The 23,270-nt window shown below is 42.2% G+C and overlaps 1 protein-coding gene, 1 long non-coding RNA gene and 1 pseudogene across 3 annotated transcripts; 2 read left to right on the top strand and 1 right to left on the bottom strand.

Moving 5' to 3' along the window:
- The first annotated feature begins 165 nt into the window (after window positions 1–165).
- Window positions 166–21,889, top strand: LOC124282805. The gene is made up of 3 exons (XR_006900247.1): window positions 166–362; window positions 14,066–14,076; window positions 21,879–21,889. It is a non-coding gene; the product is annotated as an uncharacterized LOC124282805 (long non-coding RNA).
- Window positions 359–14,033, bottom strand: LOC124282802 (amino acid transporter AVT1A-like). 2 transcript variants are annotated; one of them, XM_046718834.1, is made up of 10 exons: window positions 13,885–14,033; window positions 11,907–12,002; window positions 10,458–10,530; window positions 8,877–8,982; window positions 8,119–8,287; window positions 7,303–7,491; window positions 5,011–5,255; window positions 3,462–3,668; window positions 2,395–2,584; window positions 359–605 (listed from the first exon to the last, which is right to left on the bottom strand). In XM_046718834.1, the coding sequence occupies exons 3-10, from the start codon at window positions 10,491–10,493 to the stop codon at window positions 449–451; spliced, it is 1,299 nt and encodes a 432-aa protein (XP_046574790.1). In that variant the 5' UTR covers window positions 10,494–10,530; window positions 11,907–12,002; window positions 13,885–14,033; the 3' UTR covers window positions 359–448. The 2 variants fall into 2 exon arrangements, with proteins under 2 accessions (XP_046574790.1, XP_046574792.1); XM_046718836.1 differs by lacking the exons at window positions 10,458–10,530; window positions 11,907–12,002; window positions 13,885–14,033 and adding an exon at window positions 10,219–10,254.
- An 814-nt stretch (window positions 21,890–22,703) lies between the features above and the next one.
- On the top strand, window positions 22,704–22,795 carry LOC124282816 (annotated as a pseudogene).
- Window positions 22,796–23,270: the final 475 nt, after the last annotated feature.

Here is a 23,270-nt window from a genome sequence, read left to right as displayed (position 1 = left end):
TTGTTAACAGTTGACACCGCCTTCACCTTCGGCAACAGTTGACAAAGCCACATCCACAATTGTCAACAGCGGACACATCCCTTGTCCACTGTCAACAGTTGACATCAACAACTGACGCACAGCAACTACTGTCGACAGTTGAGCGCACTCTACTATTGTCCCATATCTGATGATCTAATGTCTCTTTACAAACACACGCACACACACACACACACACACACACACACACACACACCAGTTGACACCGTCCACTATCTCAGTATCACAGTTTCAATGATCACAGAAGACCCACGTCCACAAAGCGGTTGCAGTCTATGGTACCGCCTGTTGTGTTCACACTCGCACTATTCCAACGGATCCAAGTATTTACAACGGGCCAACCAGTGTCCTACAGCGGCCGACACACCCCACTGTGGCGAGACTTCTATATACTATCTTGTCTGCCATGTTAACCCATGGCCGCTGTGATGTTCACGTAGCAGGGCACGGTGAAGGCTCCAGGCTGAGCCAAACCCGCGATGGCGGAGTAAGTAGACGCTGCTCCGGCCACGACTCCGACAAACACGATTTCATAGTTGAGTAGTTTGATGTGGATTGGGACGTGACTGAAATCAGAATTGAAAATCGATACACAAATGTATGTCCTCAGTAATATAGGTGCAGAGGAAAGGATCTATGTTTAAGACTGTTGCACCCGTAAAGATCCGGGTCAGAATTGGTCTTCAGCAACCCATGCTTGTAAGAAGAGTACCTTGATTTGGTGGTCTGGGTCTCGATCCACAAAGCGTTCGTAATGTTACGAGCTGTCGTAACTATATCCTTTATCATTAGCTTACGAATGATGTTATTGTTATGAACGCTTTGTGAATCGGACCCTAGGTTGTTAGGTTTGGTTGAGGCATGTCATCGTATTACAATTCTGTAGATGTTCATAATGTCAATCACTGGATGTTCTGATCCAGATCCGCGGAAGGTCGCGGGTTCGATGCCCGACCGCGTCATACCAAAAGACGTTAAAATATGGTACTTGTTGGTCCCTGTCTGGCGCTCGGCATTAGTGGGTACAACAAGGACTGGTCGGCTCGGAGTCAGTATAATGTGTCTGAGTGGGGTATTCATGCTTCACTGCGGCATGGTATCTCAGTGGGCTAGCACTATAAAACCAGCTTCAGTCTGGGCTAGTACAAGCAGCCGCACATACACATACACACGCATGCACGTCGTCATATGAGCGAAATATTCTCAAGCACGACGTTAAACCCAATTACACCTCACCTCACCTCTGATCCAGATCCGATTACACATACTGCGCCTTCATATGGCGAGGCATGCGTTAAACAACACACAAACAAAAACAAACAACACATCTGGGCCTAGATTTTCGAAGCTCTCTTAGATCTAAGACAGTCGTAAGTTAATGTTAATGTATGGCACTTACGACTATCTTGGCGCTAAGAGAGCTTCGAAAATCTAGGCTATTAGCAAAAACAGCAAGGACCCCATTCCACAAAGCATGGAATACTTGGCCCCGTTTCACAAAGCTATTGTAGCGCTACGACAGTCGTAAGTCATTAACATTAACTTACGACTATCTTAGCGCTAAGAGAGCTTCGAAAATCTAGGCCCACGGCCATACATTAACATTAACTTACGATTACCTTAGCGCTAAGAGAGCTTTGAAAATCTAGGCCCACGGCCATACATTAACATTAACTTACGATTACCTTAGCGCTAAGAGAGCTTCGAAAATATAGGCCCAGGGCCCCGTTCCTCGAAGCGATCGTAGCTAACATAATCGTAGCGCTACGACTGTCGTACTTCCTATACTATAATATAGTCTTAAGTTTATGTTAATGTATGGCACTTACGACTATCTTAGCGTCAAGACAGCTTCGAAATTCTAGGCTCTGTATCATAGACTTACGACAGTTAGCGCTACGATAGATTTGTGAAACGGGTCCCAGTATTTCATGCTTGTCTTAAGAATCAGCAGGGCCTAGATTTTTGAAGCTCTCTTAGCGCTAAGATAGTCGTAAGTTAATGTTAATGTATGGCACTTACGACTATCTTAGCGCTAAGAGAGCTTCGAAAATCTAGGCCCTGGTGGTCAGGCTCTCTGACTTCGTTGTCACATTCCATCGTATCCCAATTACTTTACTACGAAGGACTGCTGAGCACGGCGCTTAACGCAGACAAACAAACCACCAAGACGTGGTTGACGCATCATATGGTGTCCCATTTGCGAAGATAGATGATCATGATGTCAGCCACCGGATTGTCTGGTTCAGACGCGATTATTTACAGACTAGTGTTAAATATGTATAATGTTGTTGAGTGCGACGTTAAAACACTGGCAAACAAACAAACATGTGGTAAGCGGGTAGCGAAACCTACATGTCTTCCCATTCTCCCTCCATGCGGCACAGCTTGAGGTAGAACAGTGACGGCAAGATGTAGGCCAGCAGCGTCGTCGTCGACCCACCGACCAGGGCGAGGATGGCGCCGAAGTGAGGAATACTTTCAGCCACAAACAGCACCAACGCTATGATACCCGTACGTAGGAGACAGCGCTTTATGTTGAATGCTGAAGAGGAAAGGATGGTGGAGATGTCTGATTCATAACAAGCAAGTTTGAAAAGAGTTTAAGAAAACACACCCTGTGGTAGTCAAACCTTGATGATGATGATGGTGATGATGATTTGGAGAATTAACGTGCGCTTTCCTACATAATGCGTATTTAACACACGGGCCCGCCAGGCAATTTAGTGTTTGATAAGTCAAACCTTATAATGTGTATGCACTTGAAACCTCTCAATATGTATGTAATGACAGAAATCTGGGCAAAGCAGACGTTGCCAATACGGCGTAAAACTATATATACTATGACTCCGCTCATGTGTGGCAGGGGTGGTGGGGTAGCCTAATGGTTAAAGCGTTGGCTCGTCACGCCGGAGACCTGGGTTCGAATCCCCACATGGGTACAATGTGTGAAGCCCATTTCTGGTGTCCCCCGCCGTGATGTTGCTTGAATATTGCTAAAAGCGGCGTAAAACCAAACTCAGTCAGTCAGTCAGTCAGTCATGTGTGGCATAGTGAGCTGGTGAGGTTCAGGATGCTGACAAATGCTGAGTATAATGGGGTGTTGGTGATAGGTGTTGTTGTTGTTGTTGTTGATGATGATGATGAAGGTGATGATGAGGTGATAATCACGACCAATGCCATGATAACGACGACGATGACAATGATGATGTGGATGAGAATGACGATGGTGACGACGGCGATGATGATAGTGATGGTGGTCTTTGTGATGGCGACGAAAAACAACGACAATGACGATGTGGACGACGATGACAACACTGATGGTGATGTGATGATGTGGACGACAATGTGATGATATATGGTAACGGCAACGATAGTAATGTGGTCGATGACAGTGAAAACCAACAGGGACAACGACTGACCTTTGGGTACCTTGAGGATCTCCTCCAGCTCCTGACAGAAGGGGTTGATGACGATGATGAAGGCACAGAGCAGATGGATGGTGATGACGATCTCCACCACGTAGAGCATGGGGCCGCTTTTCACTGTCTGAAGCACGTTTGGGTCTAGGTTCTTGCCGTACACGAAGTAGCCGACTGTCGACACCGGCAGGTACATTGCCAACACAACTACAACATGAATAGGAAGCTAGATAGGGTGTACATATGGACAGGAGTGAGTGAGTGAGTTTAGTTTTACGCCACACTCAGCAATACTCCAGCCATATGGCGGCGGTATGTAAATAATCGAGTCTCACGGGACCAGACACTCCAGTGATCAATAGCACGAACATCGATTTACGCAATTGGGAACCGATGACATGTGTCAACCAAGTCAGCGAGCCTGACTATCCGATACTGTTAGTCGACTCTTACGACAAGCATGGGTTACTGAAGACCAATTCTAACTCGGAGCTTCACGGGTTCAAATGTAGACAGGTACGTCACTGGTTCAGCTACGACATGTCTACGAGACCCTGAGCAAGTACAGAAACATATTTATTCTTTTCTTCGTACAAACGTAAGGCGACTAACGGGATCGGGTGGTCAGGCTCGCTGACTTGATTGACACATGTCATCGTATCCCAATTGTGTAGATCGATGCTCATGCTGTTGATCTCTGGATTGTCGGCTCCAGAATTGATTATTTACTGACCGCCTCCATATAACTGGAATACTGCTGAGCGCAGCGTATTACTAAACTCACTCACAAACGTAATGACAGAGCTATTGAAGAACACAGACGGTAAATGTCAAGTATTTTATCCGTTATAGAGTCGGATATATCTCGACATCATTAACAAAGCTATATTCAATAACACTTAAAACGGGTGACAGCTGAGCATCTATACCAGACATAATAACATATATTCAGAATACTAGCACATGTAATAATAAAAATGATAATACCGCCACTCAAGAGCGCTGAACTCCACGCCGCAGGAACATGCTCTGACACATAGAACGTGATGAATATTACTAGCTGGCGACCAAGTGTGCGAGCAAGACGCCATATATGTTTCTTTTTCCATTCCTTCGAAACAAATCACTTATCCGGTAAATATTTGTAAAACCTGAAGCAAATACATTTTACACCTCATCCGCCCCTACCTTCAATTGTTAAGTGAGGGAGACATTTATTACGGTGGATTTTCAACCATTCACACGTTGCTTCATCTGCAAGCTGAACGACCCATTGAAAGGTCCGCAATTTAACTAACCCGTGAAGATCCGGGTTAGAATATTGATCTTCAGCAACCAATGCTTGTCGTAAGAGGCGACTGCCGGAATCGGGTGGTCAGGCTCGCTGACTTGTTTGACACATGTCACCGTATCCCAATTACAATCGAAGCATATGATGTCAGTCACTGGATTGTCTGGTCCAGTCTCGATTATTTACAGACCGCCGCCATATAGCTGGAATATTGCTGAGTGTGGTGGTAAACATCAAACAAACAAATATCAAACTTACTCATGTAGGCGAAAAACACGGCTCTCCCAAACAGGGACTCGTCCTTCATGTCAGCCTGGAAGGTAGGGAACGCTGGGTGCCCCCCGAAAGCGAAGCAGATGGTGCCGAACGCCGTGAAGAAGGACAGGAACCCCGGCGGAGTATGAAGCACGGGATGATGGTTGTGATGGTTGTCTACCAGGATGTTGGAAAACAGCACCACACAGGCGACACTGGTGGCCACGGTGGCGCCTATAGCTACAGGCCTGAAACATAGGAGGTGGGTACTCAGATGATACTGGTGGCCACGGTGGCGCCTATAGCTACAGGCCTGAAACATAGAGGGTGGATAAACACACCGGCGATACTGGTGGCCACGGTGGCACCTATAGCTACAGGCCTGAAACATAGAGGGTGGATAAACACACCGGCGATACTGGTGGCCACGGTGGCACCTATAGCTACAGGCCTGAAACATAGAAGGTGGATATAGAGGGTGGATAAACACACCGGCGATACTGGTGGCCACGGTGGCACCTATAGCTACAGGCCTGAAACATAGAGGGTGGATACACAGGCGATATTGGTGGCCACGGTGGCGCCTATAGCTACAGGCCTGAAACATAGAGGGTGGATAAACACACCGGCGATACTGGTGGCCACGGTGGCACCTATAGCTACAGGCCTGAAACATAGAGGGTGGATAAACACACAGGCGGTACTGGTGGCCACGGTGGCACCTATAGCTACAGGCCTGAAAGCATAGAGGGACGAGTGAAACACCACGGGTTCAACTATCCGGTATATTTAGGTTCCATGGCAAGGTACATACTAGTAACTATGTTACTTCACCCATTTGAATGAGTGAGTGAGTGAGTATGGTTTTACGCCGCTATTAGCAATATTCCAGCAATATCACGGCGGAGGACACCAGAAATGGGCTTCATCACCCATTTGAGAAGCATAACAGTATTCACTAGATCGTACAATTGTTATAAATGGGAGAAAGCTTTATCCACAAGACTAAGCATCTGCTAAAAAATGGGGAGAGAGTTTTAACCACTAGACCACCCAAAAGCAATACACTACACACTCCTAAACCCCTAGGGCGAACGCACTCGACCAGCTTGGAAAAGCCGAATTCTCTAACCAGTTGGTTACAGGTTAACCACAAAGGAGGTTATGTTGTTACCGTAGGTTACCCAACATTAAGTATAAACGCGTTAAAATAGGCTGAACAGCATAGATGAAGGGCTGGACGCTTTAACCGCAAGACTACCACCATCCACATGAGTCTGGGATGATGACTGTATTGAGCACTGTCTTAATACCCAAGTTTACACAGTAAGCGTTTTCCTTGTCCCTCTATCTCAGTATATCAGTATTTTCCTCTCTTAATCTTAATACTGCAGGAAATGGAGACATTGAAGCGATAGCATATACAATAAATTATGCACATTATACACAATAAAATTTAATATATACTGAGGGAAACAAATAAGGGAACACCACTTCATGGCAATGTTCCTATATTTATTCTCAGATTTCCTCCCACAGCGCTATTCAAAGTGATGAAAACTGGGAAATATTAAAGGAACACTTGAATTGTCCTGTGTTCCTTTATTTGTTTCTCTCAGTATATATTAAATTTTATTGTGTATGATGTGCATAATTTATTGTATATGTTATCGGTTCAATGTCTCCATTTCCTGCAGTATTAAAATTAAGAGAGGAAAATAATGATACACCACATCAACAAGGAAACAAATCGTGTTTTCTTGAGATAGAAGGACAAGGAAAACACTTACTGTGTTTGCGTTTTCCTGTTCAATACTTTTGATAATGTTCGTTTTCAATCGAAAAGTAAATAGTTTTGAAGACAAGGCTGTATAAAAATTGGTTCAATATCCTTACTATTATAGGGGTGAGATATAATACACTTGGTTATCGAGGATGTAGTCAACCACAAACAAACAGCGTGGTGCTGACAAGCTAAGGATCATAATCGGGCCGTGGCGGTGGGGTAGCCAAGTGGTTAAAGCGTTCGCTCGTCAAGCAGAAGGCCCGGGTTCGATTCCCCACATGGGCACAATGTGTGAAGCCCATTCCTGGTGTCCCCCGTCCTGATATTGCTGGAATATTGCTAAAAGCGGCGAAAAAACCAACTCACTCACTCTTAGAATCGGGCCGAGATTCGAACCAGCAGGAAGTAGCTCCGGTTAGGCAACCCCGTTTCTAGACGGAAGTATATATATTAATGATCTACTTATGTCATAAAGCATCAGTTATGTCAGGAGAAGTCACCGCTCTCACCAGAAATCCTTGGGTGTACCGAGCCACGACAGCGGCACCAGGACTCCCGCCACAATGATGAGCCAATAGCAGAAGGACACGTCAGCATGCACGTCAGCCAGCAGACTCTGGATGTTCTCGGATGCGAGGAGCAGGAAGACCACGGACACCCCGAACAGGGTGAAGTTGATGGAGAAGGACACGAGATACCTGGAAGGAGGGACCATGGTAGAATGATTCCTTGGCCAACATGACTCCGTTGCTTGGCCCAGATTATTTCTGTTGTATATATTTCATAATTAGCTAAAGGGATACCAGAGCTGAATAGGATCCCATAAACGTGCCCATATGCTTATAATATCAGTCACTTGATTGTGCGGCCCAGAATTGATTATTTTCGATGTATATATTTATAGGCTTAAGGGTTACCACAGCTTGATTGTTCCCCAGAAACATATGCCCGCGGTGCTCATAGTGTTGATCATTGGATTGTGCGACCCAGATTCGATTTGTTTTCGATGTATATATTTTATATATTCCCTATTGGGATACCACAGCTTGATAGATCACCAGAAACAAATGCCCGCGGAGCTCATAGTGTTGATCACTGGATTGTGTGCCCCAGGCCTAATTATTTTCGTTATATATCTGTGGTAGATATACTAGAGCTCCGGATTTCTCATAGGCATCCTCATCAGGGTTCCGATCCACAAAGCTTTCGTAGCGCTACGACATTCGTAAGCCTATGATAAATTATAAAGTTACGACAGATCGTAACTTTAAGAAAGCTTTGCTGACAGGGACCCAGGTATGGATATAACGGTACATCCCACCTACCTGCCTGGTTTTCCATATGTCACCTCGCCGATAGCGGGGTAGGGGTACCTGACCTGACCCTGGTACTCCTCGTACCGCTCCCTGACCAGGCACCACGCCTTCCCCAGCACGTCCCCCGTGTAGGCGGAGATGACACAACACAGTACGATCAGCACTAAGCCAATCCAGCCTGAACAACACAACAGAGTTTAAGTGGTGGGGAATTTGAATTTCCAGAAAAAATCATTCGAGTTTGTAACTGTTGCCAGTCCTTGATAGTAGGTCCGAACTGGGACCAGGGACTCGACCAGTGTTGTTACAGCTGTCGTAAGTATGGCTGTAGACTGTCTCACAATCCCTGAACAACATTATTTACCCTTCCCTCGAACCCTTTCTGCAATGCTAAACCTTAATGAAGCAAGTCTAGATTTCCGCGGGTTATGAATATCCCTTCCCCCTGGGGCTCATTTTCAATTTAATAGGAATTGTTGACGTCTATCAAAAATATATAGATTCATATACTAAGCGTTATTCTAGTATGTGAGTTACAGTAGACTTAAAGTTAAGCTGACTTCTTGCAGGAAACCTTGTACTAAAGTTACTAATCTTAAAAATCGTGTTGTGTAGGTAAATAAAAACCTAACGCAGATGTAATCCATGTTGTATTTTGTATTTTATATAATTAATGCCATAACAGTAGCAATACATATTGGGCATATGTATGTTTCAGCATTAAAGTATGGTTCTACTGACCATTGAAGTCAAATAATGTGTATTACCTGTACCCTCAACAGCGCTCGGTAACGCCAGCACCCCCGACCCCGCAATTTCCCCTACGATGAAGACGGCGGCAGTCCATATCGTCAGCCCGGGACCCTCACCTGTCTGAAGAAACGACGAGCATTAGTAACAAGGATACATAGATGGTTGCCGCGTACTATAATTAGTCCTTAGTCAAGCTCAAAGTATATCATAAATCCAGATATTACATGGTGTGTAAGAGGAACCCAGATATCACCATCGTGTATACCCTAAATCCAGATCCCACCAAGGTATATATCAGTAATCCAGATATCACCAATTATATATATATCATTAATCCAGATATGACATGGTGCATTACAGTAAAGCAGATAACATCACCCTGTATATCATAAATCCAGGTATCACCTACAGTAAACCAGACATCACCGTGTATATCATAAATCCAGGTATCACCAAGGTATATATCAGTAATCCAGATATCACATATTGCATTACAGTAAACCAGACATCACCGTGTATATCATAAATCCAGATATCACCAAGGTATATATCATTAATCCAGATATCACCAAGGTATATATCAATAATCCAGATATCACATATTGCATTACAGTAAACCAGATAATTTCACCGTGTATATCATAAATCCAGATATCACCAAGGTATATATCATTAATCCAGATATCACATATTGCATTACAGTAAACCAGACATCACCGTGTATATCATAAATCCAGATATCACCAAGGTATATATCATTAATCCAGATATCACCAAGGTATATATCATTAATCCAGATATCACATATTGCATTACAGTAAACCAGATAACATCACCGTGTATATCATCAATCCAGATATCACCAAGGTATATATCAGTAATCCAAATATCACATACTGCATTACAGTAAACCAGATAACATCACCGTGTATATCATAAATCCAGATATCACCAAGGTATATATCAGTAATCCAGATATCACATATTGCATTACAGTAAACCTGATAACATCACCGTGTATATCATAAATCCAGATATCACCAAGGTATATATCAGTAATCCAGATATCACATATTGCATTACAGTAAACCAGATAAGATCACCGTGTATATCATAAATCCAGGTATCACCAAGGTATATATCATTAATCCAGATATCACATATTGCATTACAGTAAACCAGATACGATCACCGTGCATATCATAAATCCAGGTATCACCACCGTGGTATATATCATAAGTCATGATATCATCATGGTTTATGTCATTGGTCAGCGTGTCTAAGTGGTTAGCCGGGAAGAAAGACGTATTGTTGATAATAGTTACACATTTTAAGGCTGTTCTAATTTCTGCTTACCGGTGTATGTAAAGGCGCCATTACCCTCTATGCTTCTGAAATAGCTTACCACAGAAAGGTCCACCGCATGCATTAGCGGGTTTTTAGTATTCTTCACAGTGAGACTATACATCGAATAACCGCACAGCTGTTTGGTATTAGTTTCTAACATGTTGTTTTAACTACCAATAACACTCCGACCTTAAATGTAACAGATGATACAGGAAACATATGGTCAGGTGTGCATATGATTATCTCACCTGGACGAGCAGTTCCTTTTCATAGTTCACAGCCATTATGTCCGCGTGCGTAAATGGAAACTTTTTGCCAGACCTGAAAATAATTCAGTGCAATTAGGCTACAATTATTGCCTTTTCATGGCCATATTGCTGGTGATAGTGTGTTGTGCGTTTTAGTAAACTCTCATCGACCATGTGGTCTTGGGCGCCATACTTCACAAAACAGAGTTGCGTCCCTTTGTGAAGCAGTATTCGCTAAACACTTCGGGCTTATCGCTTCAAACTCTCACGCCGTGATATACCTGGAACCTATACGCCATGCAACTAATAATACCTCTCAGCCTAATAAAACTCTTAAATATCATTTTCTATTAACCAGTTCCCAATAAGCTAGTGCACTTCCAAAGTTGCATTAGTTTGGTCCTTTCGGTCGAGTTTAATTTCAATGAATTAAGTGATAAACGTTTACATAGTGGTGTGGAAAGGAACACATCGAGCGGTCCCAGATCCAAGGTCTGTAAAGATTCCGTCTCTAAGTGGTTCCGGAAGAGTAATTGGAATCCGACTTCATCACCTATTCAGGTGTTCACAACATCGTCGTTGAAGCCCACGACATCTTTAACATTTGGCGACGTCTTCACGTTCATGTGTTTTGGACAAGGTACTTGGAAACCAGCGACACACCATTAGTTCTTCTTCACCATCGCCTGTGGGTCTTCCTTGTACAACATCTGGGTCCGAGATCGCGAGGTTTTCTCCAGAGTTTGGTGGTAAGTGGAAAAAAGTAGTCCTTGGTGTTAGCTTTGGGGGGAGTTCCATGTCAGTGAAAGGGTCTGCAGCTTAGTCAAGGTCTATAAAGGTTGCGTGTGTGTGTGTGTGTGTGTGTGTGTGTGTGTGTGTGTCTGTGTCTGTCTGTGTCTTTGTCTGTGTCTGACTGTCTGTCCGTCTGTCTCTCTCTCTCGCTCTCTCTCTGAACCACCATATTCTTTCATATTCCTTTTGTTAATTATGCGATGATTATTCATAACAATATAAAAAAAGATTGTTCTTTACAAATAGACCATATAGCAGTCTGAAAGAATTGTGTGTTCCTTAACTTCTTTTGAGCAGCATATACTACGTTTATCTCGCTCGACGGTCTTGACATGAACTGTTGTAATGCCAGGACAACAGCTGACTTCTCTATCTTTAGTTTCTACGTGAAGTCTATTGGCTCCATAATGGACGAACAAGTGATGAGTCATGCAGTACGACAACATCAATGCATCATCCATATTCATGTATGTAATGACTGGGGATTAACGAGGTCTGCAATAAATGTATTATCAGTATACCACTAAACATAATGATAATTATACGGGGGGGATATACCCATGCAAAGCGTTGAGTTTCGTTCGTATTCCCAAACCTCAAAATGTGTCTTTTATGAAACTCTCAGTTGTACAACCATGATATATGTTATATACTCACCTTAAGCTTGAGGGAAGCAGTACTATCGCCTGCTATAGTTGGGGGTTGTAACAACTGCCGCTTTTCTCAGGGTCAGGGACTCAGAGTACTTTTTATCTGACAAAAAAATCACCTGATGTAAAAGAATCATGTATGTGCTTCACATCTGATATATTATTGTCAAAATCGCCATAACTTCACTATGTTGGGACGTACCAGACTCCCAGTCTTGGGGATCGATGTTCACTGATCACTGGATTGTCTGGTCCAAATATTTACAGACCGCCGCAATATAGTTGGAATACTGCTGAGTGCGTCGTTAAACAACAACCAACCAACCAACCCAGTTTGGGTTCAAACCAAGTTACTGGTTGATATGTATGGTTATCGGCATAACATATAACTGATATATCATTCACAGAGGTGTTCGGCCCAAACCCATATCTATACTGTAATAATTACGTGTATGGTATTCGAAAGATTCCAGAGACAGTCTAACATTGTGCTATGCATATACATGTATTTGATAGGATATTTACTCGTTTATAGGTGATCCCGTTTTAGAACAGGTCCTCAACTACCTACATGGGTCCTGTCTCATAGATCGACCTAATGCTAAACATTGACTTGCATATGACAAGATAAGATAACAACATAGATTACTATTGTGTCATAGGGCATACCGGTATCATGTAGATGTATATATGAATACAATGTATACATGTATATATTTTATATTTGAATTCATAAATAGAAAAAATATTAGACAATGCATTAAAATCACTGGACGGACTATATATAAAATTTTACAAACGCAAATGAAGGTTGTTCTGGGAAGCAATGGTTGTATCAATGTTGGACAAGTTCATATAACTTTCATGTCACCAGTATCACTCTCATGACATGCACCCCCAAATCGGGCAATAGGTAAGTATTCATGGGAAACACTTCTTTCGTTTATACATGACATCTGCAGCTGCGACAAGAGATGGAACTAGCGCATGGCACTGCATTATTCAGACAGCTTGGTCAGTGGGAAACTTATTGAAAAGGGATATCAAGTAAAGAACCGTTGATGTCTTATTGAAATCTTGGGTCTCAATGTAATTGACAGATGATCAGAAAAGTTTCATCCTCAATTTCGTGATTGTCAAACAATTTACACCACGTTCTTGAAGAGGAGCAGACAGTGAGTGAGTTTAGTTTTACGCCGCACTCAGCTATATTCCAGCTATATAGCGGCGGTCTGTAAATAATCGAGTCTGGACCAGACAATCCAGTGATCAACAGCATGAGCATCGATCTGCGCAACTGGGAACCGATGACATGTGTCAACCAAGACAGCGAATCTGGCCACCCGATCCCGTTAGTCGCCTCTTACGACAAGCATGGGTTACTGAAGATATTCTAACACGGACCTTCCGTGACAACCCATCAAATTACATTTCTAAAGGCAGTGTACAACAAGGCCACCAACAGAGACACTCCGCTAAGATTTTCTCTCTGGGGTCGTACTGATGTAGGGCTAAGATCGCCTTTATTGACCCTGGTCACACGAGGCGGGCACTCGGCGACCAAGTGCGGGGTTTAACAACAAACATGTACACACTCTGATAATATTGGTTACCCTCTACCGTCAGCTCACGGACGGCAAATATTTTTCATTAATAAATACTGGATAACCATTACGTCATGCGCCAATGACTGTAGGTGGCGATTCCTTAGAGTGTTCAACTCCGTTTGACACATTGTGTCCGTTCAGTAACAAATAATTAGTTGCCTGAAACACTTATAACTAGCTGGACTGCCAAATAACTCAAGTAGAGTTACTCTTTAACGATATCAACCGCGATCACGCCATTTACACTTTGACACACACGTTTTTTTCTGGCTCAAACATTACTCTTTATCTTCTCAAATATTCAATATGATCACGCAATAATCACTTCCCAACGACAAAATCACCCGTAAATATACAACAAAATTATTCTGAACTCACCTATATGTTGTCGGAGCAAAGGACAGATATTCCAGTTTCCTGTAATGTTTTCCTCCTGTGTCGATATCACTCACATGATGTCTGTGTTGTACATATCATGTTCATTTCACCGTGTACCCTGCGTCACGTTGATGCGTGTACTGACACCGGTTGCTCGTGACCTATATTTATATATGACAAGGTACATGTATTGTTTGCCGGTCTCGTGCTTTCCCGACCTGGCCCAGTATTGAATTGTTGATGAAATGTAATGCAATACCCTGATAAGTTCTGCTGGGTTAAAGGTTTTCAGCTATTGCTATCATTCGTGTTTCCACAGGTCACTGGATATATGTATATGTGTTAATCATCTGCATGGTTTGAATGGATCAGTTGAGTCGAACGAATCCGTTAATATGTATATTTATTTTTGCATGCCTATCCTACCTGAAAGTGTGTTCGGTACATGTGCGCGTGGGTGCGTGTGTTGTGCTACGTTTGAGTGTATGTGTGTGTGGTGTGTTTGAGTGTATGTGTGCGGACGTATGTGTGTTGTGGGTTTTTTTGGTGTGTGTGTGTGTGTGTGTGTGTGTGTGTGTGTGTGTGTGTGTGTGTGTGTGTGTGTGTGTGTGTGTGTGTGTGTGTGTGTGTGTGTGTGTGTGTGTGTGTGTGTGTGTGTGTGTGTGTGTGTGAATAATGCTGAGTGCGCCGTTATAGAAAAAACAAACAAATACATTGTACGTTAAATGGAAACATAACAATGCCGTTACAAACACTAGCATCGTGATGTAAGGAATCTTATAGTTCAATAACAAGTTTTTTGACAGAAATAAATAACAAAGGCTCATTATACATCCCTGTCTTACACCTGGAACAACTGTTTATTTTACCTTTTTCAGTTTTGTTTCTGCAGTATGCGGATGAATACACATTTTGCGTGACATAAGCGGTTTCCTTGACAACCTGCATTTACATGAAAGTACCATGCTTTTCTTTTTCACCTAATCAAGGGCATTCTAGAAAGTAACGAATGAACGGTAAAACCGACCATTCGATTTACATGAGATATCATAACCAGCTTGGGTTTCTGATGTAAAAGTATTGATATTTATCCACGATCTTATTTTATTTTCTAACACAAAAGTGGTGCACAGGGATTCTTCTACATGGTGCGTTTCTCTGAGTGGGGTTGGGCTCCTGACACAAACACACCGTTGTGGGTTCGAATCCTGGTTCGCCCCCATAACGTTTATAGGTTTGTCTGCACCATTCTCGTATTTGTGGGTTTCACCAAAGTGGTAAACGTCTGAGACCAGCATCACTTCGGTCATTTCTCCCATTTTAAGCAGACTCTCAGTGGTATAACAAGAATGCAGTAATTTGCGTCGTTGAACTCAGCTCACTCACATCTATTACATTAGCAACTGACTTGCCAGTAACATTTACTGTAAAAGACAATTTAATTCCATTTTCAAAACATTTATAACGGGACGAAAAAAAAAATACACTTAGTGAGTGAGTGGTGTTTTACGCCGCTTAAATACATTAAGTGGCAACTCCTTGAACAATTCGATGTGTTATAATAAAATATAACATAATTCTCTGGATAAACGGCAGGTACGTTTTGTTATTGATTTTTTCCAGTCATTATTCATTATTATAGCTGAAATACATGGAATTATCATGAAACGGCCCTCCCATTATCAGAAATTTGCGGTCCGCTGCAAATGATATTGGACCGCTCAACCTTAACGACGGGCCACTATCAGTTCTGTTGTCAAGTGACGTCATAGTTCGACATTAATTGGCTTTCGACTGGCAGATATTCTGGGTCAAACAAGTCAAAGCAACCCGAATTCCCGCTTTAAATAGCGGTAATATTGGCTTTCTTGTTGGTACTAACCTTAACAATTGCACTATTAAGACTGTTGATGGACCAAAACCGAACACTGACATAGTTTGACATGTTGCAGGCTACGGTCTTGTCAAAGGCCAAGGTCGAATATCGTCACTTTCTGTTGTGACGTCACTTGAATTGTTCGATGACGTAATTGCATTCGGGCAGTCAACCCCGTCAGAAGTTGATTTGGGTGAACTTACAGTCAAATTCCTTCATTGTTTCCTTTTTCTTTTCAACACAAATTCCATGTATTTTAGCAATAATAACGGTAATGCTATTTTTGAGGGCATTATCATTTGCAGAAGCCCTCGGTCTTTTTCAACTGCCCTCCTTCGTCGGGCAGTTAATGGAAGACCTCGGGCTTCTGCAAATGATAATGCCCTCAAAAATAGCATTACCCTTATAATAATTATGAAATAAATATGAAAAGGAAAAAGACCCGGTTTCAAATTCCTCGTAAACAAGTGTTTAGTATTTGTAGGAAGTGTGGATTTCAAAATATGTGCCATCAGACAATCAGAATTATTTGACTGTGGTTGGGAAAGGTTCTTCATAGCCGAACATCAAAACGAAAAATAAATAAGATATTATTGAACATAATGATGATAATGTTATTGTCATAATGTTTGCACCCGTGAAGATCCGCTTTAGAATCGGTCTTTAGCAACCTATGCTTGTCGTAAGAGGCGACTAACGGGATCGGGTGGTCAGGTTCGCTGACTTGGTTGACACACATCATCGTATCCCAATTGCGTAGATCGATGCTCATGCTGTTGATCTCTGAATTGTCTGGTCAAGATCCGTTAATTACAGACCATCGCCTAATAGCTGGAATATTGCTGAATGCGGCGTTTAAAAACCAACCAACCAACCATATTGATTTGTTGTCACCAGCATTTTCACGTTGGACCCGACGTTTTGCCTCGTCACATATTGGGATGAAACGGTTGGCTCATACCACGGTACGGTACATATTGCGGTACAAGGCCTTCGCTTCAGTCCGTTTCGATTCGGTATATGAGATATGACCATAATGCCGAAAATTGACAACAAGAGCCAAACTTTATATTGTTTGAATGAACAAAGCTGTCTTTGATGACTAGATAGAAGTATCACTGGAGACTAGGAGCTCACAGCTGTGTGGCAAAATAGCAAGTAGCCAGGTATGATTAAAAGTCACTAACATCACATCAGCATTTACTGCCGTGAAATCACCACTTTGCCCAAGAAGTGTTCATGGTTTTAAAAAGATATGTTGATGACATATCACAGAAAAATAAATTTAACAAATTAACACAACACATTTGTCATAAGACAGTTACTGTCTGTATGACTGATCATTGTCATTGTCCTAAATCATTGTCTATCTCTCATTCCAGTCGTTTAAACATTTACAGACTTTCCAGTCTTTTGGAAGTACTGCTACATAATCTTGGCACATTCCAGAATTTTCTTTTGTTCAGTTTTCAGATTCTTTCAAAATATCTTCCAAAGTTCACTCTGAAATGTAATTCTCCTTTTTTAAACAAATACGTTTTAGCTTGAGAAGACTGCTTTCTCTTTTCATTGGTCGTTTATGTTCATTGTTCTGATATAGCTTGCAATGAGATAATATAAGTTGTATGCTTCTCTCGAGGGTAATACGGTCTGATGTGCGCCTCTTTGCAGCAATGTTACCCGAGCCGGGTACAACGTATATATACGTAAATACAACGTATTTATCTTACCGCCATGTTAAATGTACAAATATCATTTTATTTGATTTGGAAGATCGCTACCGACTATATGACATGTAAACAAAATGGCGTCTGCCTCTCGACTGGGTATTTAAAATCAGTGAAACATATTCTCACAAGCTTAAAACTGCTATAAAACTGGTTAATTATGTTAGGGTTGAGTGTGCAAACGATTCAATGTATCAAATAAAGCAATGAAAGTAGGTGAAATAAATGTCTACATAGTGAACTCAAAAACAGCTGATCGAACGGTTTTCGAACTCCGGTCACTGCATGCGTCATATTATGACGTCATACGATTGTTAGCGATACAGCTTCTCGGTGGAGAGTTTGGCGGGTACCGTGGCAGCGGGTAATATTTTTTCCAGTTGTCACCCTCCTGGGAGGGGTGACACGGAAACTTGTTAAAGCCATTGACCAATGAAAATATAATATTTTACATGAAGGTAAGATTAGTTCAGATCTTTGTGTGGTGGTAGCAGCAACAAGATCAATCTTAGCCAGTTACGCCAATTTTACAATCGTCTTAGCTAAAAGTTACACCCGTTCCACTAACCGATCTTAGGCCGATCGTAGCCGGTCCCGATCTTACGATCCGATCCAAGCTTAGATCGAGACTCTTTCGTGCAAGAGATACAGGAATGCGAGGCACGAGTTATCTCCCTTTGCATAGTCTAGCAAATGATAGAAAGTAGTTTACGAAGTGAGTTGAGATTTACGCCGCACTCAGCAATAGTCCAGCTATAAGGCGGCGGTCTGTAAATAATCTAGCTAAGATGCATAGCGTTCACTAACATGAGCGTTCATGTTAGTGAACGCTATGTATCTTAGCTATAAATAATCGAGTCTGGACCAGACAATCCAATGATCAACAGCATGAGCATCGATCTGCGCAAATGGGAACCGAAGACATGTGTCAACCAAGTCAGCGAGCCTGACCACCCGATCCCGTTAGTGGCCTCTTACGACAGGCATGGGTTCATTGAAGTTCAATATTCTAACCCGGGCCTTCATGGGTATTTTTCCAACCAAGTGTAAACGTGGAGAAAAACCCTAAAGCAAAATATTAGGGTAGTGAGCACCTTGGTTTCAGGTGCAAGTGCGTGTGAACGCTGGTATCAAGCATAATATAATAATAATCAATGCATATTTATAGTGCGCCTATTCCACATCCTTGGGCATGCTCAAAGCGCTGTGTACAGATAATTTACTCGAGAATATTTACAGCCGAGATTATAAGTAATATACAGAGAACAGGTTTTAAGTCTGGACTTTAAAAATGTCAATTGTGTCAGAGCTTTTAATATGTGCCTTAACCTTGTCAATCAGAATAAACAAGGCGTGACGAGGCTATAACGTATGTGGAATCTGTCAGTGGTCTTGAATAACACGCGGCCTGCCTTTAGAATCCCCCACCAAATATGCGCAGTGAAATCAAACATATTTGTATCTTTTTGCTTCAGAACATTGTTCACTTTACGGCTGTCCCTATTCTTAACCATGACGTTGCAATACTGTTGTACAAATGTGTTATACCGACACGCTCGGTTGTGTTTTCCATGACGACAGTGGTCAGACTGGCCTGACATTTGTAAGGCTTCAGTGCAGTGTTTGTTTACATCACAGAAATATACAAATTCATTTCATGGGGGACTTTAGGGGACGCTCACGGTGAAATGCTCTCTCTTATTTTGCACACAGAATAGGAAAGCTACCATTTTGGTTTCTCTACGATTGATTTTAGCTATCCTAAGTTGGTCATGAGCAACTTAGACTTTGAATCTTAACTTTACGATTGACTTGGGTAAGATTGGTTTGTGGAACGGTATGCCGATCGTAACATCACGCTAAGATTGGGATTTTAGGGGTTTACGATTGGCGTAGGGCTAAGATCGGTTAGTGGAACGGCATCCAGATCCATACCCATACTCTCAGTCACCCCTTGCTATAACGCAGGTCTTTGGGGCCATGGATTATCCCCCGCGTTATGAGACACCCGCGTTATATACTACAAATAAAAAGTATGGGAACACCCTAAAATTTGATAGTCAGATATAAACTTAAACGTGGTGAGCTCATTTATACTCTAAGGTAAATGCAACTTCTTGTGTGCTTAATGGGTACTTTAAACGACATGTTCGAACATGCAGTGAAGTAACTGATTCAATATTCGTTGAGTTTGAGTAAAATGAAACATTGTCAAAACAGCTGAAAACAAGGGTGCTGAAACACACCAGCACCATGTTTGTTTCAAACACCCAAACACAACAGCCTAGCGCATGTGGAAGATATACTTCCCTTACAGCTTGTGGCAACTGGGCACAGGCAGTTGTGAATCGGTTCCGATGAGCTTGGAGCACAACATATCGGTCATCTGCCCTTGATGTTTTTCTGGGTTTTCCAGAGCCAGGTCTGTCCTGTACTCTACCAGTGGCCTGGAACCTATCCCTCAGTCTGTGAATGACAGAGGGAGACACTTGAAGACAGCGACTTCTTATGGGTTGACCATCCTGTAACCATGCAATGGCCCTGCTTCTGTCGTGGGCGCTTAACGGTCTGTGCTAATGCATGGTGAAGAGTCGTGAGGCGTCAACATTGTCTGTAGCATCTTTTAAAGGAAACGTTGCCACAAGCTGCATGGCACGTCTGTCTTCCACATGCGCTAGGCTGTTCGGTTTGGGCGTTTGAATCAAACATGGCGCTGGTGTGTTTCATTTCACTCAAAATCAACGGATATTGAATCAGTTGCTTCACTGCTTGTTCCAAATGCCAATTAAGCACACAAAAAGTTGTATTTACCTTAAAGTAGAAATGACCTCGCCACGTTTAAGTTTATATATACTGAAAGTCATTAAAAATGCAATTTGACATTCATACTGTCTTTACTCACACTAATTTCAACATATGTAAACCTAACTGGCAGATATGTTTTAAGTGAACATCTGTGAATAATTTCATCTGAAAATGTCCAGTCAACAACAACATCAGTGACGCAACAACGACATCACACAAAGGAGGGGTCACTTGGAGTCAATATCGTGTGTGTCCACCGTGCGCTGCAAGACATGCTCGCAGTCTTTGGGGTATTGAAAGACACACATTTCTCAGGAACAGCTGTTGGACGGTCTGCAGCCTCTGATGGTCTGTGGTCTGATCATGACACCACCCCTTCCAAAACAATCATGTTCAAGGACACAGTTTGGCGCAAGTCTTTCTCCTTTACGTCGATAAATCTGTTGACGTCTATCTGCAATGACATCTGGCCATGTCCTGTTGCCAAGATTGGCCCCATTTGCTGCCCATCGCTGTCTGGTCACTCTGGCAAGTCTGTGGCGATGCCATAAGTTTGGACCACGGTACGGGTGACGACACCGGATGTTGAAGGCAGCAAGGCGTCCGTGCACCTTTTGGGCGCTGAAATGACGTTGACTTGTCCCAATTGTCCTCCTTGCCTAATCATCAGCTGTTTGGAACCGATTTCGCAAGTGTGAAACTCGGATATTGCGGTTTTGTCGAGCTGTTATCACAGGTGGTGCACCAGGTCGCGGACGATCAGCAACACTTCCGGTAGCCCGAAAACGTTGTCTGAGTCGACTTTCAGTGGATGGATGCACATTCAAGTGCCTGGCAATCATCACATCTGAAGCACCTTGGCTGACCTTACCGATAACCTGATTCCTTTCGTCTTATGTCAAGTGTGGCATTTTCTCAAAGTGATTGAGTTCCACAATTCCTTGTGCTTTTACAGGGCATGGGTGCAGGTAATGCATGTGCACAACGTGTTTCATGAATGTGGTTGTGTTTACGAGAAATGTCAAAGGTTCAGTTTTAAGTATCAAAGTTCACGTGAGAGGAATGCTCCGGGACCCGAACTCGAAATGGGCCAGAATAACAGCCTTTTATCCCTACATCCTCTGTATCGCAGGGATAAATCTTCAATGGAACTTTTGCAAGTTTCAGGACAACAAATACCAATTGGGTTTTTAATGGCTTTCAGTATATGACTATGATTCTTTTTGTTTGTAGTATATAGAAAACAGAATAAAGGCCAAATAATATCGTATTTTCCATGGACATAACATAACTGTTGTCCAGACAGGTGTTATATATAGTATGACCAGAAATTATTGAGAATTTTAGGAATATGTTTAATTGGATTTCTAGTATAAACAACCTTGACCAGCTATCAAGTGCTGGTTTAAATCAAGAGAGACAACTCCGTTAATCCTTTTTCATTAGTTTGTGAAGAGTTATCCCCCTTCGTTTACTTGCTAGCAGACGACATTTTCAGTGATCCTCAGTATGGATGATTTAGAGAAGAGGCAGTTGATTTTAGAGCATTATAACAAGGACATCAGATCAGCTAAAGTGATTTCAAGTAGAACAGGCATGCCTTTGTCCACTGTTTATCGTCTTTTGAAAAATATTGCAAATGGATATGGCATTGAGCACCAGGGAGGCGCAGGTAGGCCCAGAAAAAATTGACTGTCTGTGACAGGAGGCGGCTTGGTATTCTTGTTTCTAAAAACAAACAAAGGCGTTTAGAAAACTTAAGGCTGGATATGATTGATAGAGGAACTGTGGCTGTCTGTAAGGAGACAGTTAGAACTGACCTGCATGCAATGGGTTGGCAGAAAAGTTGAGGAATTCCATCACCGATCATGAAACCTGAACAAAAGAACTGGTGCTTGCAGCATAGAAATTTTAACTGGGACAATGTGATTTTCTGAGATGAAAGTTCTGTGTGGCTGTTTCTTAATACACTGAAATTCTGGACCAAACAAACTGAAAAACCTTTGTATCAGCGCCCAAAGTACAGTCCGAAATTTAACGTGTGGGGTGGCATATCTGCGTTAGGGGCAACGCCCCTCTGTGTATTTGAAGGGATTATAAACAGTGAGCGGCACACAGATGTTCTCGAGAGACATTTACTTCCATCTGCTCACGTGTTCTATGGAAATGTTTGTATTTTCCAGCAGGACAACGACCCAAAACATCGTTCAAAGCATTCACAGGCCTGGTTTCGGACCCAAAATATGACATTATTAGATTGGCCAAGCTATAGCCCTGACCTAAATCCAATAGAAAATGTTTGGGGACTTATGAAGGATAGTGTCAATCAGAAAAATCTGACGAATATTGCTGAAATGAAAGAAGAGGTGGTCCGATATTGGGACAGCATGGACCACGACTTTCTAACTTCTTTGATCATACTTTTAGGGATCATTTTCTATAGTATGCATCGCCATGACTTCAGGTAAAACTGACAGTCTACCAAACCATTGCTGCCCATGGTGACTTGACAAAATACTAACTGTTCACCTGTCTTTGAATCTGGAGTTATGTTCTGCTAATATTCACATTTAATACGTGAGTTATGAGTGAAAAACAACAACATTACACTCTTAAATTCTCACTAATTTCTGGTTGTACTGTATACCTGTCGTATCGTCGGATTTCAAAAAACAAACTTTGTAAAATGAAAATAGATATGTGTATAGGAAACTTGCAATCAGACATCACTAGACATGATAATTCAGTTGTCCTTCCTGTTATGCTAGCTGTTATTAAACTAAACCGGAAATAGCTATCAGCTGTGTACACATGTTTTGCTCCAGTCTACCGGTGATTCAGTTAAAAACGAATTTCTGTTGTATTACCAGGCAGATTTATATCTCAAACACTTATTTTAACAGAGATAACATATATTGCTATCGTATAGTATAATGCATGTTTTCTACGAGCATATTTAACATAACATAATAATTCAT

This window comes from Haliotis rubra, unplaced genomic scaffold (assembly GCF_003918875.1).
Source record: "Haliotis rubra isolate DU_JTF1 unplaced genomic scaffold, ASM391887v1 Scf303, whole genome shotgun sequence".
NCBI lineage: Eukaryota > Metazoa > Mollusca > Gastropoda > Lepetellida > Haliotidae > Haliotis > Haliotis rubra.
This window is presented reverse-complemented; position numbering and strand designations above follow the sequence as displayed.

Excerpts from the sequence above, each read along its gene's own strand:
- LOC124282802 (XM_046718834.1), bottom strand. The coding sequence starts at position 10,493 with ATGGCTGTGAACTATGAAAAGGAACTGCTCGTCCAG. Across the intron at positions 8,288-8,876 it reads GAGCGCTGTTGAGGGTACAG|GCTGGATTGGCTTAGTGCTG; the intron begins GTAATACACATT and ends TGTGTTGTTCAG. Across the intron at positions 7,492-8,118 it reads ACATATGGAAAACCAGGCAG|GTATCTCGTGTCCTTCTCCA; the intron begins GTAGGTGGGATG and ends CCCTCCTTCCAG.